The sequence below is a fragment of the Daktulosphaira vitifoliae genome, unplaced genomic scaffold, assembly GCF_025091365.1.
Source record: "Daktulosphaira vitifoliae isolate Bord-2020 unplaced genomic scaffold, ASM2509136v1 Scaffold_1, whole genome shotgun sequence".
Taxonomy (NCBI): Eukaryota; Metazoa; Arthropoda; class Insecta; order Hemiptera; family Phylloxeridae; genus Daktulosphaira; species Daktulosphaira vitifoliae.
In genome coordinates this window covers 79,586,414-79,604,142 of record NW_026099572.1, presented here as the reverse complement: position 1 = coordinate 79,604,142, position 17,729 = coordinate 79,586,414, and the positions used below count along the sequence as shown (strand labels likewise).

Below are 17,729 nucleotides of genomic sequence, written 5' to 3'. Positions count from 1 at the left end.
ATATTTAAAAATGTGACTGGCCCACAACAACTTTTGGACCCGAATTTCGGAACTTAATATGTCTTTAGTATAAAGACTAGTGGTGAAGTGCAAGTCTGTTTATTTTTATTTCTAGGCGTTAATGAATCGTACTAGTCTCCCTGACATGTTATAAAAATGCTAATATTTTTTAAGATACAAGTCCAAAAATTTTTATCAACAAATCGATTTCAAGTTTATGTATTGGTTTCTATTTTAAAAAAACTCAAGTTGATAGAATTTTAAGTGGGAGAAAGGGAACAAGACGAAATTGATTTCTGAAAATTATAGAACGTTTAATACTTCTAACTTCTAAAAAAAAAAAAAATTTATTATGTTTTATACTTTAAAAAATATTATTTCAGACATTGGTAAACAATCAGTCTGTGTACTATATCTTCGAATTCGGCTGACGACAGTGCTCTTTTACGTTTGAGGAGGCGTTTCTTTGCTTGATTTATGGCTCTAAAATGTGTAAAACTCCAAACAAATCGATGTCTCTTTATTTAAATAAAAAGTGATTTGAATAAGTGAGAAAAAAACACAAAAAATTTTTATTTTTATACGCATGCCTGGAAATGTACAGAAACTACTATTATAATCAGTATATGATTGTAATATGAGTTTTTTTCTTAATTCCTGGGCAAGAAAACGTTATGAATAATGTTATAACCATAACGTTTAAAACGAAAAAAAATTTCAACATTTAGTCAAAAACAGAATACAATAAGCCGAAAATTATTGACATCAATGAACAACAAATATCGTTAGTCATAATACTACTTAAAACGTAAAACAATTGTTATTTAACACACAAAAAAATAATTTTCAAAAGTCATTAAAAAAAAATCTATATAAAAAGAGAATAATCACTTATTCTTGTTTGAACTGATTATGACAGTGAATTGTGTTTAAATCCCTTTCAACAATATACATACAAATTGTATAACGTTTCAATGTTTAACAAAGTTAATCTCATCTATAAGATAGCATTATAATATATCTAAATATTATTTGATTTTTTTTTTTTATCCGTCCCCTGATTTTTGGTGAATTTAAAATTTTATTGTTTGGTATTATTATCTACAACAAAAATGATTTTGAATTTTTGTTCCTCACACATTTTACGTTTTCTCATAATGGATTTTTACTTAAGAATGATGGCGTTTTTTATAGAAAATTATGTTTCGACGCACAGGATTCCAGATTCAATCTCCAGGATGCCAACGAGATTTTTCTTGTGATTTTCTAATTGGTAGTGTCTGGTCTCTTGCGCAAGTCGGCCATAATACCAGTTCCGTCCATCATTGACCTAGCCAAAAACAATCTTTGGCTCCTTGACATGATAAAGAGAGCCACCACTCTCTGTAGCATGTTAAGTTCGAGAAATAAAAATATGTAAAAACTGATCATATATATATATATATACATATATATTTTGTCTCCAAAAAACTTTTCACTCGTTCTAATCGTATCAGTTACTTTCAAATATTTCTAGTTTCAACATAATCCGTACTTGTAGGAACAATTAAATTAAGATAAATATATAGTAAAATTGTAACTTTCTTATTTATTGCTTTTTGAATTGCTCCCTGGATTTTATGAATCTAAAAGAGAATATTTTAATACTATACAGAGTGATCGATTAAGGCTAAGACACTCATTTTCTTAAAAACTATTAAATATTTTTAATTTTCGCAAAGAGAAAAAATATGTAGTTTAAAAATCTCAATAATATATTAAAGTTAAATCTTTTTCTTATCTCTTCAGGGATAAAAATCTTTTTTAAATGAGAATGCCTATTTTTAATTATACATTATGATTAAAAGAAGCAGATTATAAGCGATATTGTTCTTATAATTTTTTTTTTATCTGATCGAGATTCGAAGTTAAAATTCATCAATAATTTGCAATTAAACTAGCATTGAATATAAGTGTAAGCGTCTATTGATATATATGAATTATTAAAGATAACATTTCTGTATAATTAATAATATACCTTATTAATAAAAACTAGTTTATGAGACAAAATAAAAAAATGAAGACTACTGTTGTCCTAAACAAATTAGTCTAAAATCGCTTAACCTCAACATACTGTAACAGATAAACAGTTTATTAGATAGAAAACATAAAAACAAATTAATTTCTAATTATTTAAATCATATTAATAAATTAAAAATTAGAGATCTCATTTTATTTATTTAAAGTTGAAGTTCTTTATTTCTAAAGTTTTGAAAAAAAATTATTTTACTTCTTTACTACTTTACAAAAATTAAAAATGTTCAATAGTTTTTGATAAATGGGTGTCTTATCGTTAATCGATCACTGTGTATAATATAAAAATTATTATTTAAATAATGTTGTTGTACAATATTTTATGATAATGAAACTTTTGATAAAATCATGAATGAAAAAATGTAGAAATTTATACTAAATAATACTAGAAAAATAATTTAATTGGTGCAAATTTTATTCCAATAAAATTTGATTGAACTAAAAATATTTTTAGTGAAGCTAATTATCTTAATTTAATAATTCCTAAACATGTATTATATTAAATTAGAATTCAACACTTAAAATAGACTTTTTAAGTTTTTTTTAGAAAAACAATAATTTTTTCGATTTTTTTTTGGCATTCAATTCTATGCATTATTATAAATAAAGAGTTACCATTAGTAATTACGATTAAGTAAATAGCAATTACACAGTAATTAATATGAAATTAAGTCACTCATTTACAGAACTTTTGCTAATACATAAAGCTATATGAATAAAAGTGAGGTTCTTTAATAAACAAAATGATAAAGAGATGGTTTGGTATAAATAAAAAGTAAGAGTGGCCTTTAATGAACGAAAGAGCTACAATATTGGGAGGTACGGGACAGTGGTAGTAATAGAATAAAAGTGAAAGGATCTCGGCTTATGTATATCTACAAAAGCATGTAAATCTATAAAATCGAATTGATTATTCTTTTAGTATTTTATGAAAACCCTTTTTGTATATTTATGTAGAATGCTCTTTGACCTTGTGTGATTTAATTACATTAGTAATTTAATAATTTGTAAAAACAAATAAAGAGATTGTAAATAACATAACTGTCCTATTCAATAAATTATTTCCAAGCAGCCTGCAACTTTTCAGCCATCCATAGAGTGATCTAGGGAAGATGTGAACTCAATTTCAGTTCTCTGCATAATAGATTATCATACACTGTGACAGAGATCAAACCGACTGGTGGACAAGTGGAGAGACTCTCTGAAGAACTCTTATGGTTATTTAACATTTTAATTGTGATATTATTATGCTAGCAATCTGTCCAGCCAGGTTATAGTCCTTCAATAAGTAATAGACACAGTGTAATATAATAATGTATTTTTAAGTGTGTTAAAGAATAAATAAATCAAATATCACTATGGTTTATGCGTTGAAATGTTTGTATCACCAAAAAGTGTTCAGCCGAAAACAAAATGCGTAAGAATTATTTTAAGTATCAGCAACTGAAAATCGAATGTTCAACGGCGTAGATTTGATATAGAATTATAAACAGGAGAAAACTTGTTTTCTTTGGAAAAATGGCCTTTTTATAGTCCACAAAAATTGTTTAGCGATTTCGGATGAAATTCTTAAAATATGTTTTATTGGATTTGATTGGTTAATGTAATAGAATTTTTTTTTTTGGTGATTTTATGAAATGCGTAATAGGGTACTTGAATTTTGTGTAAAAATCTATTATTATTTTTTTTATCTTATCAACGGAGATCACTGTTTTGGTGACATATTTCTATTGAGTATATAGATTGGTCATTACATGTATTAAAATGTGTTACTACAGTTCTTACTTTTCCATATTGTTTTTATACAATTTAATCTATTATTTTGGATCCCTAGTTCTATATATTCCCTACATTTATATAATTAATAAATTATTTATATAACAATTGGTAAAATTTACAGACATTTATCTAGTTTAAATAATTATTTAATAAAATAAGAATGATTATTTCTTATCTGTTTAAATAGAACAATCATCTAAAACGGCTTTATTGTCAACTCATTGTCTAACAAAAAGCTCCATTTAAGATTTAACAATCTTAAGAACTTTTCTGTGTTAAATCGATTGCAATTTTCGAGGATTACTTATCATAGATAATTTAATAACAATATATCAGTTTAACAGCCATACCCAACAACACTGACGTATTACACCTGTTAGAGAACTTTATTAAGTTTAAAATCGCTGATGTTTCAATTACGATTACTTACAATGTCTTCATTATAAGATACATAAACTATCAATGATTTGAATGACCTTTGTAGTACCAATTTATCATCAGTTTAACATTTCTTGAACATAATTTACCTAATGCATAATAATATTCAAAATTAAATTATATTATTTAACAATAATTAAGTATTATTTTAAAACAATCATAACAAAAATAATTAAAACGATAATGATTAATATTAAAAATTAATCCATTATGGTTTATTTATATTAGATATTTTTTTTAATAATATGCTAGCTTTTAGTTTAAATGTACTCTGTGATAAATGATAAAAGTATAAGGTGGTTGGGATTAAACCAGAAATATTTAATGCTCTAACTAAAAAACTATCATTACTGATATTAGCTAAAAAGAAAGGAATTATAAAAACATCATGATTTTAAGAATAAAACTATAGGATTCGAAAGCTTATTTGAGCAAAACTAAAATAAGAACTAATATGTATTCCTATATTCTTTACTGTAAATGATCTTTTCAAAATTTATTAATTTGACTATTAAATTTTATATCATCAATCAGCAATAAGTAGAACTTTATGATTTGTATTAAATATTAGTAACAAATCCTTTGTGAGTTTTAAAAGTAATAATGGTCCTAAATGAGACCCTTGAGAGATATCTGACAATTCTCTAAATTCGACTGGTGTATGAAAAGATAACTTAACGATATATAAAATAAAAAGTAATCTAACACCAAAACATACCACAATTTCTAAATGTTTAACTTTTTTGTATGTTTAACAAACAGTTGCAAACAACTGCAAAGATTTATCAATAGAGTTACATTTATCACTATTAAGGAAAACTGATAATGTTATATTAATATTATTACTTTAAGTGATTTAATGTATTACTAAAATTTTTTTATATCTTCTCTATCAGTAAAAAATTGTTTAAAATTTACTATTTTTACAGCTTTTTTAATCTATCTTTTATATATCTTAGATCGACTTTGTATAGTAACTCAAAAAGAAAAAAGAAAAATATGCCATATAGAGGAGAAGAGAGTTACTGTTTGTTTTCTAGATAATATCTCTCGAGATATGATTACGAGGGTTCATGAGAATAATGAAAGTAATAGTAAAACAGTGATCTTTATTTATTATTTTTAGTGATCACTTAATCTTTCTGTGTACCTACTTAAACTATGTACTCAAAAGAAATGATTAATTTTAAACTTTATTCTTTTAATTAATTAGTATTTACCTTGATGTACCCAGTGAGTGCTTAGAAATGAATATAAGTCGTCTTGTTTATTTGAATTAAATTTGAGAGTGACTATGCACTTCTTGCATATGAATTAGATTAGTGAAATCAATGATTTCCTAGAGTATACTGAGAGAACACTGAAAATGATAGGAGTATACTGCCAAATATTTCAGATTTTTTTGGTCCCTTTTATGCTCCTATTTTGTTAATTTTTATTGTTATATACATATGCAAAAGATGTCAGAAACGCTATTATTATCTCTTTATTAAATTGGTTTTTGTTATTTATTACATGTTATCTTATAAAATTATTACACAATTCTGGACAATGATTCATTCTTGCATTACAATATTGATATATCTGTGACAACTTATGCTACTATTTAGGTTAATTTTATCATTTATAAGAAAGTTTAGAGATTTGATTACTTTATTGCTTAACAGATAATAGTAATGATATTATCCATGTGTAACAGTGTGACATAGTTTTTACTTGACAAATAATAATTATAATGATATCATATATTATTGCTTAGATAAGAATTGTAATGAGAGGACAATGTATCATAATATCTGTGAATTAAATACTATAAAATTAATATAGTTTAAAAAATACTGCATAATAATACATAATTCAACTTATTTAGGATATAGATCCAAATAATATTATTTTAAAGAACAAAATTTGTTTTTAAAATCTCTGAGAAAAACTTGCAATAAAAGGTTTGTTTTCCTTTGATTTGTAATATTTTTCAACTTGTAGTAGTTTACTTTATTATTTATTTTGAAAACATTTTATAATAAAACAATATTTATCTAATTCATTCAATGGTAATCATGAACTTCGAAGTAATACAAATGGTTGAGTTACTATATGAAATTTTCCTAACATATCTGGACAGTTAAATTAATAATTAGCTTATTAACGTTTGTTAATCGTTTTTAGACGTACTTATTCATGTAAGTGCATTATTAACATTATAATCATATTCATCATATTTTCACCACAAAGATAACTTTGTATGATAACAATTGTCAGATTATACAGTGGCGACAGAGACCGAGGAACACTAATTGGTCATAAATAATACGATTGTTTCGACCTGGCTATTTAAAAATAATAACATAGCGCATGAACAATAAATTATTACTTTAAGTATCACCTTTCCTTTTATAAAAACATGATGTTTTACATTCCTGTATCTTACTCAAGACTTAAAAGAAACCCTAAAAATTCTGAAGAACACACTTAAGTATTATGACAATTAAATGTCTGACACGTTTTACTCATGTCAACAACTTCAGCAATTTACTGTGTTTGAGTATCCTTTACATAGGAAATGTATCAATATGTTTGGCATACCATGGTGTTTATTCGACTATCATTTACGTTGGCCAAAAGTGAACTTGACATTTTTTTATTACTTCAGTCTATATAAAATGTATAATAATATAATTGATGTATCATATGACATATGACAAAGCGACTTTATATATTTTACATTTAATTTCTACAACTGCAAAACAATTTATAAGATAGTATTGGACTACCAGGAGTGTACACTTCCTGTGCCAACCCTTTTAATCTATCATTGCCTACTTAAAAAAATATTTTGAACGATAAAGAGTCAATCCAAGCCAACTTATCCAAAAGTGGTTGCACGACCATCTCATTTTTTTCTAAAATTTTAAGGATTTATTCTTTATGCTAAATCTAGATTAAATATAGTCAGAATATTAAAAAACACACAGATTATTCAATAATAATTTAATCGAATTTAATTTTAGAATTGACCTTATAACTTCAAGCTTGCATTAAAAAAAAAAAAAAAAATTATATAATATTCTAAACTTTAATAACTTTCTAAAATAGGCGCTTTTCTGTGTAAATTGGCATTTTTGAGCTCAATTAAAACTATTAAGAAGTTATTATTTTATAGCGATTATCAAATGTGGTATTGTATAGTGAATAATTTATGTTTCAACTAAATTTCAAATATTTAAAATAATTTTCAACACATATTTGTACCAATTAATAACAGTACCATTAGAAGCCTTTAGATATCATTAACTGATATTTTTGAAGACACAATATTCTAACTAGTCGAATAAAACCAATATTTAAAAAAAATTTGAAATTTAGTTGAAATAAATTAGTTTTGCAGTTAAACACGAAATTTTGTAAAATTATATCTTTTTAAATAAATATTAAATTAATAAATTTCACTAATTTTGAAAAAAAATTATTGCGTCTATTGACTATTCTCTTAGTTATTAGAATTTTGATCAAGGGTGGGGTTTTGGGGGTTGAAACCCTCCCTAAAATTTATAAGCTAAGCGATAATTTTGGTCGATAAACAATAAGTAATAACAATAAAAAAGATCATGTCATACTATAAATATTTCCACAATAAAGTAATCGAAAACAGGAATTTTTGTGAACGAATAATATGGTCAGTGTCACATCTGATTTTCTTTAAATTTCAACCCCCCCCCCCAAATTTAATTTCTGTGTACGCCACTGTCCAGAAATAATTAAAAAAATTACTAGAAAAATTACTTGTAAATTATTCAATCTCAATTAGTTTAAAACAAACTGATTTATACTGTGTCTATAAACAATATCGAATATACTAAAAAAAAGAATATTCGTTGATACTCACTCATTAATGTCAAATTTTTCTATTATTATTTGTCTGTTATAAATAAATTATGTGTCTTAGATATTATATTTGTTTTGCTCAATAAAATGTCTAAAATAAGCAAACTTTTACTATCATATTATTATTCGTTAGCAACTATTAAACCATATTTCATCGGATATAAAATAAATGTCTGTCATTAAGAAGCTATAGACAATAAAAACGTACAGATTCGATGTCTAATATATCCAGCACTATACACTTTCTATTACATATAAATAAATCGAACATCATACTTACAAGCACATTTTAATTTAAATAGCCATGACCACATATAATAAAATATTTTATCGTGTTGGAGTATAAGAACAGAATTCAAAAAAATATTTTTTTTCAGTTATAAAAAGAGATAATTTTCTTTTGGTTTAACTATGTAAACCATTACATGTTTTTTTAAGTTATCCTAAGATTTTTAAAATTAGCTCTTTAATCTATCTCAAAGTGCTGGAAATTTTTGAAACTCAATACATGAATATTTTATACTTTTAACCTTTAATAAACTAAAAATTATACAACAATTTCCAATTGTGTTAAATAAATTGTAAAAGATTCTATTTTTTGTTGTAAATTATAATTGACGACAAAAAAGCACACGAATGATTATTAGGGTGCTCAAATAAATTGACTTGTTATTATCATCACTATAGTGTTAACTGTTATTCATTTTTGATTTCAAAAAACTAAATCAATAATTCACTCTATTGGAATTCCACAGACTGGAAAAGACTCAATAGTACTTTGCTTAATGACAAACAAACAACGACTGAAAAAAATTTTTTTTCCATTCAGTACAAATGGAGAGATCATGGTTTTTATTGTTTAATTATTTAATAAGATTTAATTACTATGATTATAAATTTGTGGTCAGCTGACAAAGCGGGAAAGATTTAATTAATATCTGTTTAGAATAACGTGACGTTCACACTTCGACCTCCTACTTGGATTTTTTTATTATCTGTTCATTATATTTTTTACAAGTATAATTTTTTAGTACACGTACTAAGCAGACAACTTCAGACACGATTAGTAAAAAGAAAAAATTCTTCAAAAATAGTTCATTAAAATTCTGTCGTCAGGTCCCGGTTGCCGATGGCGAATAATAATTAAGTTGTAGTGTAGCCTGATGACATTGGCTCTTTACCGAGTTTTTTGATGGATTATTGCATCTCTATATATCACATGTGTGGGGACAGTTATTTTAGCGTTTGATAGCTACGATGCAACGCAATAATAGTCACTATGACCATAGTGAATCTGTTTTGAATTTGTAAAAAAGCGTTTTGAAAATTTTAAATAATTATTTTTTATTTTAATTCTTTGATTTATAAGCTTGTGAAATATATCTTATATTTGAATAAAGTAATCCAACATTTCTGGATATTGACTTAAGAAATATTAATAGCATAATTTATTTTCATTATATTATATAAATCAAATATATTTCTTTTTAATTTCAGTGTAAAAGTATTCGTGTGGAATTAGAATGTTTCATTTAAAAAAATATATAGAAATAAAACTGCTATAGTACTATTTAAATCGATCTTGATAGTTATGAAAACAAGAAATACATTTCAGCAATTTTTTAGTCGATTTTGATGATTTGAACTTTATTAAAGCATAAAAGTGAAAACACTATTAGAAATTATAGTTTTTAACTAAAAATAAGTTTAGACTTATACATGAAAACGTAATAATGTTATCAAAATAGTCGTTATTGTATAAAAACAATAGAAGTTTTTCTAAAAAGATGTATTAAATAAACCATTATTTTACTTTAATATCAGTTTTACCGCCACTACACAAAGTATCATAATAATACAAGCTGATTGGATATAAGATACAGTAAATAAAAAAAATAACGGAAGAATGTATCATAAGATTTTTACTAATTGATGCAATTGGAAAAATGATTTAATTGAGAAGTTTATCAATTTTTAAAATCGAATACACGTATTTTTGTTTTATTAAATAGATTTAACAAAATATAACAATTTTACAAATATATATATATTACTATTTGGCAGGTATAATATAGTTCAGTTAGCTGAACAATAAACCAATTATGGAATATTGGTCAATAGGCTGTAAGGTGATAATGAATAATTAATAAATGCCGAACATATTACTATTAAGGTAAAACTTTCTATGTATTTTAGTGTCGAGATAAAACAATATTGCCAAACTTGGGTTTTGCGGGACTAACAGCTCTATCTTAATGAGGGTAATTACTTGCAAATTTAATACCAATTCAAATCCGTGACTACATGCAAACATGTTCATGGCTATTGCGTTTTTTAAGCTAATATCATTTTATTATACAATTTAAGCACTTATGAGTAAAATGAAAAAAGTCGTTGTCACAGTATTAAAATGGTAATCAGATAGCCCTATTGTTTGAAGACAACAGAAAAATCATATAATATCATTTTAAATAGCTAGTTATGTAATTATCGTATCTTAATTGTTTTTTGGCGAGTCAAGATTCTCTTGGTAACTAAAAACTGTGTCAAACTTTTACCCTCTTAGCTAAACCAAAGTAAACGTGTTTGCTGTGTAGTAGTAATTGTCGATGGAACGTCGTATGGATAGTCGTAACTTTTCCATCACAACATTTACTAAATACGTTCAATATGGTAATTTGCGGACGGATTTCAATTATTATTATTATTGTTATTTGCCCGAAACCATAATTTCTTAACGCTAAACTTTATCAATCAATTTAAATAATAATTAGTAGTACTTTGATTCATTTAGAGCAGAATACTTCATTTTAAACCCAAAGGCCATAAAAGTATTTAATTCTACTGAGGAAATTCTCAAAATACTTAAGTGAACACTTACAAGCTACATTTTCACCGATAATGATATTTTAACTTACACACTAATAACTTTTATATTCACTTATAAATTTTTAATTTTATATAAATTTTATAAATATTATTCTAACATTTTTAGTACGTGTAAATAAATATGTACAATGTACTATTTTATTTTAAACAATGACCGATTTTTTTTTTGGCGGCAACGGATGTATCTCATCGCCTCTCGCGACACGGAAACCTACTCGTCTCCAAAACAAGAGTTCCTTAGGCTCTTGTTACCTTTCTTTCATCTTTTTATATTTCCTGCTTTCCGGATGTAGGCTATTTAGAGACGAATTGCCCCTTTTCACTGACTTCCACGAGGTAGAAGTGGTCACATTCAAGGCGACAGTGAGATGATTTTGGTAGTCTTTCTAAAATAACCAATAACTGATTATTTTTTTGCAAACAGGATAAAAAATTCATCGAAAATTTATTCAAATAACAAAAATATTTGATTGATATAACAAAAAAGAAAATCGTCCACTGTATTTTATTTTTAGATAAAAATTATACCATAGATATAAACTATAATTAAAAATATAACTATATTTACTTTAATCTTAATGAGTTTTATTTATAGCAAAAAAAGATCCAATATTATTGAGACAAATCAAAACGGGCAATATTAAAAAAATCTAGATAATAATTTAAATTTTTGTATCTTTATAATAACTGTATTATCTTTTTTCTTAACATGATAATTTTGTAAATGATTATCTAAACGTCATCAAAAATAGTTTTGTTATCTAGATAACAAATATCTAGATATTTTATTAATCTACAATTAAAAAATGTTCAGCAGTACTCAGAATTTAATAATGTTATCTAGAAATTATTTTATCATATTTTGTACATTTCTATATATTATCTTATGATAAAACTATAAATCAAAGGTGTGCTTCCAATATCTTATGATAATATACTCACAAATGTATAAATTTAATTAATATTCCTGTTCATATTTCAATAAAGAGATAAGCAAAAATGCATCGTGGACTTTTTTTGTATAATAACCAATTTTGTATAAAAATTCATGTCATAATTGCTGGAATGTTTTGCAATGTTAATTATACACAAAATAGTTAGCCATTAGTATTGCTAATAATACAAGATAGTAAAACATGATCTTTATTTTTATATTTTTAATAATAATTAATTAATTAACCCTTTAGCAGGGGCGTACCTATTTTTAAGGTTCATAGTCGCGTGGGGGTCTATCAGACCCCATTTCTAAAAACGTATAAAATATGAATAAAAAAGATCATTTATTTTAATTCAAAGACATTATTTGTTACCATATTATATATAAATATGGATAAAAATTCAATAATAAAAATTAAAAAATAAATAAAATACAAAATTATGTGAATTACTAAAAATTATATTACGAAAAAAAAAAAAACTTAATTTTCAAAATTTCATTAAAAAATGTTGGTTTGTAAAAAATTTATTTTAACTGCAAAATCTTATTTTTAAGACGGTAAACGAAAGCTTTTACTATTACAAAATGTATTTTAATTAATTTTTCTTGTATTTCTTTGAGCTCAAACACGGCTTATATTTATTAGTTTTATGTGTATTTACATTTATATAATCATTTTTCTGAATTGAATTTTTTTATTATTAAAATTACAATACATATAATTATTATGATACGAGTACATACAATTATTCTGAATCTGTTGAACATTGATTTTTCTCCCAACAATCTTTGCATACTGTTTATTATACGCGATGTATTTATTACATGTTTTGTTCTTATTTGTTCCGTATCATCGAGTAGTGAAATTCTCAATAGATTATTTATTNATGGAAATTGTCAATAGATTATTTATTTTTAAAACTTAATTGCACAGTCGGAGGCATATCCACATAATTCCAATTCCACAATATTATATCGATTATAACATTGCATTTACGATAAAACGATATTTTGAAAAAAATACAAGTCCAAAAAAAAATTATAACGTTACAAGTCGTGTGGGGGTAAATATGACCCATTTCAATTTTGATGAATATTTTAAGTCAAACATTTTTTTTTCGATTGTTTTTGTTTATGAAAATCGATTCAATATTACTATAAAAACCATCTTCTAAATGTATATCTATGTACACCTTTTATGCAATATAATAAATCAGTTTTTATTTTTGTGGGGGTATGCTAGACCCCCACGCGACTGTTTAAGGGTTAAATTCGCATTAAAAAACAGCTGTTATAAAAAAGTTGTCGCAATTTTAAAATGCAAAAAAAATGTATTCATTCTTTTCATTTTTTACGGCTACCTAATTTTGCGATATTTCTTTAAATATCTAAATTCAATTGAATTTTTTTAATTTTTAAAAAGCTATCTTCGACTAAATCAAATTTAGTTATTTTATGTTTTTGATCAGAAAAATTGGTCCAGTGAGAGCTGAGAATTTTTATGGGTAGACACAAAATAAATATACTATATGATAAATATAATACCTTCTTAGTATCCCATCGAAAATTATCTGTGCAGTATTTGAAATATATAGGACTGAAAGGGCAACTAGTGAACATACAGGGATTTCATAAAATACATAAAATCTACCTTTGTTACTTTCAGTATATTCATAATTTAAGTCATATTTTTATAAAGTTATGATTGAATGGTAAATAAATATGGTATCCAAATACGATTTAAGAGAAATGTTCAATTAAAACACATCTGTTGATTATTATATAAATTAATTATATACATAATACATTGATTAATTTATAAAAAACGGAAGTTAAAGTTGAACAACCTAAGCTTTAAACATTAGTTAAAACAATTATGCTTGGTTGTCACAATACCCAACCGAAGTCATTACAGCGTTAACATAATACGTTAACAAGACCAACACGTTTTCTAAGATTAATCGATGCTCATATCTCGACATTAAACAAATCTGTCCGGTTTTACTCGTTGTAAGATAAAATTTCTAATTTTCGTGATAAATTTTTTTAGGAATATCTAATAGTGCACTCGAGTGTAGTATAGAATCTGATTAATTGTATAGTTATGAATGGTTTTAAAATTAATTTGATAGTTGAAAAAAAAATCAATTTTTACAATTATTTATTTGATTTACATTTTTTTTTTTAGAAATGTACCAAACTCTGATGCGATGCAACTTCAAGTTGAACAAAGTGTTACAAAGATTGGCTACACATCTTTACAGACGGCCAGTCATAACTCTTCACTAAATTATCGCACAGTGAATATAAACAAGCTGAGTAGTTATGGGCAGCACTACGCTCAGAGATGAAGACCTATCCACAATCATAACGACTACTCAAAAATATGTCAATGTTACTAATATTTACGCAGATGATGGGATTAACTCTTTTTATTTTTACGAAGTAAGCAATTTGTTTTTTGATTTTTAACTGAGTGAATGGAAAAAAAACGTTTACTATTGTGACCCATTACTTTTTATACACTTACTATGAATAAATTNACGTTTACTATTGTGACCCATTTCTTTTTATACACTTACTATGAATAAATTTGTTCTAATTAGAGAAAATTTTTAGAAGTTAAATTTCTAATCATCAACAAATTCTNCGTTTACTATTGTGACCCATTACTTTTTATACACTTACTATGAATAAATTTGTTCTAATTAGAGAAAATTTTTAGAAGTTAAATTTCTAATCATCAACAAATTCTATTAAAAAGCTCTTAACTTAAAATACGAACATTCGTGTGTTTTTATATCCTTTTCATGTTCTGTACCTATTCCCAGTTTTATTCAAAAGGTTATTTCAACTACTTTGCTAAATACTTAAAAATGTTTAATGAATAATAGATTTTAAATTTTATGACTATTTTTACATATTCTACGCTTAAATCAACATTGGCAATGAATAATGTCTTTGACTGTTTTTTTATACATTTATACCATTATTTTATTTCGAAAAAATGTTCACTTTCTGACTACTCAGAATAGCATTTATGAAAATTTTAAATAAAATTGATGATCAAAATAAAACCCATTAAAAGGAAAAATTTTAGTCAATCTTCGAAAAAAATTCTACACACACTCCATTATATAAGCGACAAAAAATGTGTTTACACTACATATGTTTTTAAAAACACTCAGATTTCATACAGTTTCGCAATAATATCAAATTTTTCTAGTGCTAAACGAATTCAAAATACAAAGTTACCTATAATGCTTCTTTGTTGGTGATAAATGTTAAATTTAATATATTTTAATACTAATGTGTACTCATTGACACCTCCGAAAAAAGTTACATTAAACGATCTGAACAAGAATGTGCAGACACTTAAAACTGTTCATAAATTAAGTACCAAGTACTTTTACACAATAGAATCAATAACAATTCCAAGTATAATTAAATGCTTTTATTAGATACTTAGGAAAGATTTATTAATTGTTACCTTCTTAAATACCCAAAGAAATAGAAATACTCATACAATTATGCTTTGATAATTGTTTTTAAAAACTCATATATTATCAAATACGCCGAGTTCAATTACTTTTTTATTTGTTTAGAATATTTACAGATTTACTCGTGTCTACAGTTTGTGCTAACGTTTCGAACTAGTTACAGGACTTATCTTCGGAGCAATAGTTACACTTCGAAGTAGCCCAACTAGTTCTTTAATCGGTAACGATTCATAACCGATAACGTAAATACGATTATTTTTTTATTGTTGTTGATAACAAATGTTAGGTGTTGTTTTCGACATTCTTGTCACTTTACTCTTATTCTTCTGCACCGGTAATTTACAAATATTTCGAATATGGTATTTTCACATATTGTGTTGGTGTTATTATTATTTGGTCTTCTTTTTTCATGGTATATAACAGGTAACCAAGTCTTGCTAATTTTTCATCCGTATTCTTTCAATTTCTATTCTCTCTTTATACATCCGTTTACCAAAATGAGATTCTTTATTCATAACTTTGACCAGGTCAAAATGAATTTTGAATTCGCTGTTTTTGGTGTATTCGACTTTCACGGATTTTTTCATCTTTGGTAGTCTACGTCTTTTTCATGTTCTTTTATTCTTATTGCAATTTCTCTTCCTGACTATCCAACGCCATATGAACACGGTAATTCATAGACACTTAGTATTAGTATTTCTGGTAATTCGTCCCCTGAAAGTTTCAGCGAAAAGAAAACACAAAAAATCAACAATTTTACTAAGAACTGTTTTTATAACAACGTAACTAAAATCAATTTTTAAGGGTCATTAAGTTCTATAAGCATCGACAAGTTAATTCATGCATACAATTTCATGTATTGTTTTTATAGTTAAACAAGCTTAGATGGTGACTTATAATGTTTTGGGAAAGTTGTTCTGCGTACAAAATCTTCGTGTTTTCTATTAAATAAAATAATTTTAAAAATGCATTTCATATCATAATGAGACTTCAAAAATTGTTTAATTAAAAATAAATTAATTTAACAAAATAGTTCATATAATATTACAAATTCACTATTGAATATTTAATGTTGTGGTAATTTTAAGAATATATATTTTTTCGGTGTATTAGAAGTAAGTTGTAATACATATTTACTTAAAAAATAAATATTTATTATACTTCTTACGACTGAAATTGTTCGTTTATAACTTAAAAAAAAAGATGAAAGTCGGCGAATTAATGATAGCTCAACGAGGTGATATTTCAGCATAAAGAACATTGTTTATTATTTTCCATTTATTTAAGTTTAAATTTATTTACAATATACTAAGAAGCTATTTGAATTAATTATATTTATTGGTACTATTTAAAAAACATCGGTCAAATAATTAAAAAAAAGAACGAGTGAAGTTATAACTTTTCAACTCAATAACAGTTCCACTGTTAAATTATTATAAACAATGAAGTTATAACTAAAACTTTATTGAGCGAAAATTAAGAAATAATTGTTGTTGGTATAATATTAATATTGTTTAATCGTTTTTAAAGTTTATTTCTGTTTTTAAATGAAATTTCAAAAAAGAACAATAACATTTTATTCTAAATGAAAACTTAATTAAACATTTCTAAAATTAATAATTACGTTTCACACCAACCACAAAATCATTTACATTTTGAAGTTGTTAAATTGTCACAAAGATACGTAAAATGAAAGCTCAATTTTAGTGAATAATTCCAAGTTGACTTTATTGTAATATTATTACTTTTTGGTTATTATATTATACAAATATATGTTATTGAAAACTTATCATGTGTATAATGACATTTTTCGTACCAGTGAATTGCAAACGGATTTTCCCAATAGATACCAAAAAATGAAATGTACACATATGAAATAAAATACAATAATTATAAATAAAATTCATAAAAAATTTGTTTCGGATAGGGTATGAAATATACGGCGTAATACATTATTTTAAAAATCATACATGATAAGCAAACATTGAGTTACTACAATTATACAATTTGTTTAGATTATTCCCTTCAAAATAATTTATTGAGCAGCCCACAAGTGATCGTTACCGATTCTTTTGTTTTAAAAACGTATAAATCAAATCCACACCATAATACATTAGGTACAATTAAAATTAACGACACCGGAGAAATGAACTTGGTGTTCGTTATTATCATTAATGTATTTTTTAATTGTCGACCGATCAGTAAGATTAATATTTTATTTTCTAAAC

The 17,729-nt window shown here is 25.1% G+C and overlaps 1 protein-coding gene across 1 annotated transcript in view; it reads left to right on the top strand.

Moving 5' to 3' along the window:
- Nucleotides 1-17,729, top strand: part of LOC126901242 (cardioacceleratory peptide receptor) — a 99,526-nt gene that overhangs the window by 71,943 nt on the left and 9,854 nt on the right. The window contains exon 3 of the mRNA XM_050677603.1: nucleotides 14,190-14,446. Coding sequence (XP_050533560.1) covers nucleotides 14,327-14,446 — 120 coding nt within the window. The 5' untranslated portion in view covers nucleotides 14,190-14,326. The remainder of the gene's footprint in view (nucleotides 1-14,189; nucleotides 14,447-17,729) is intronic.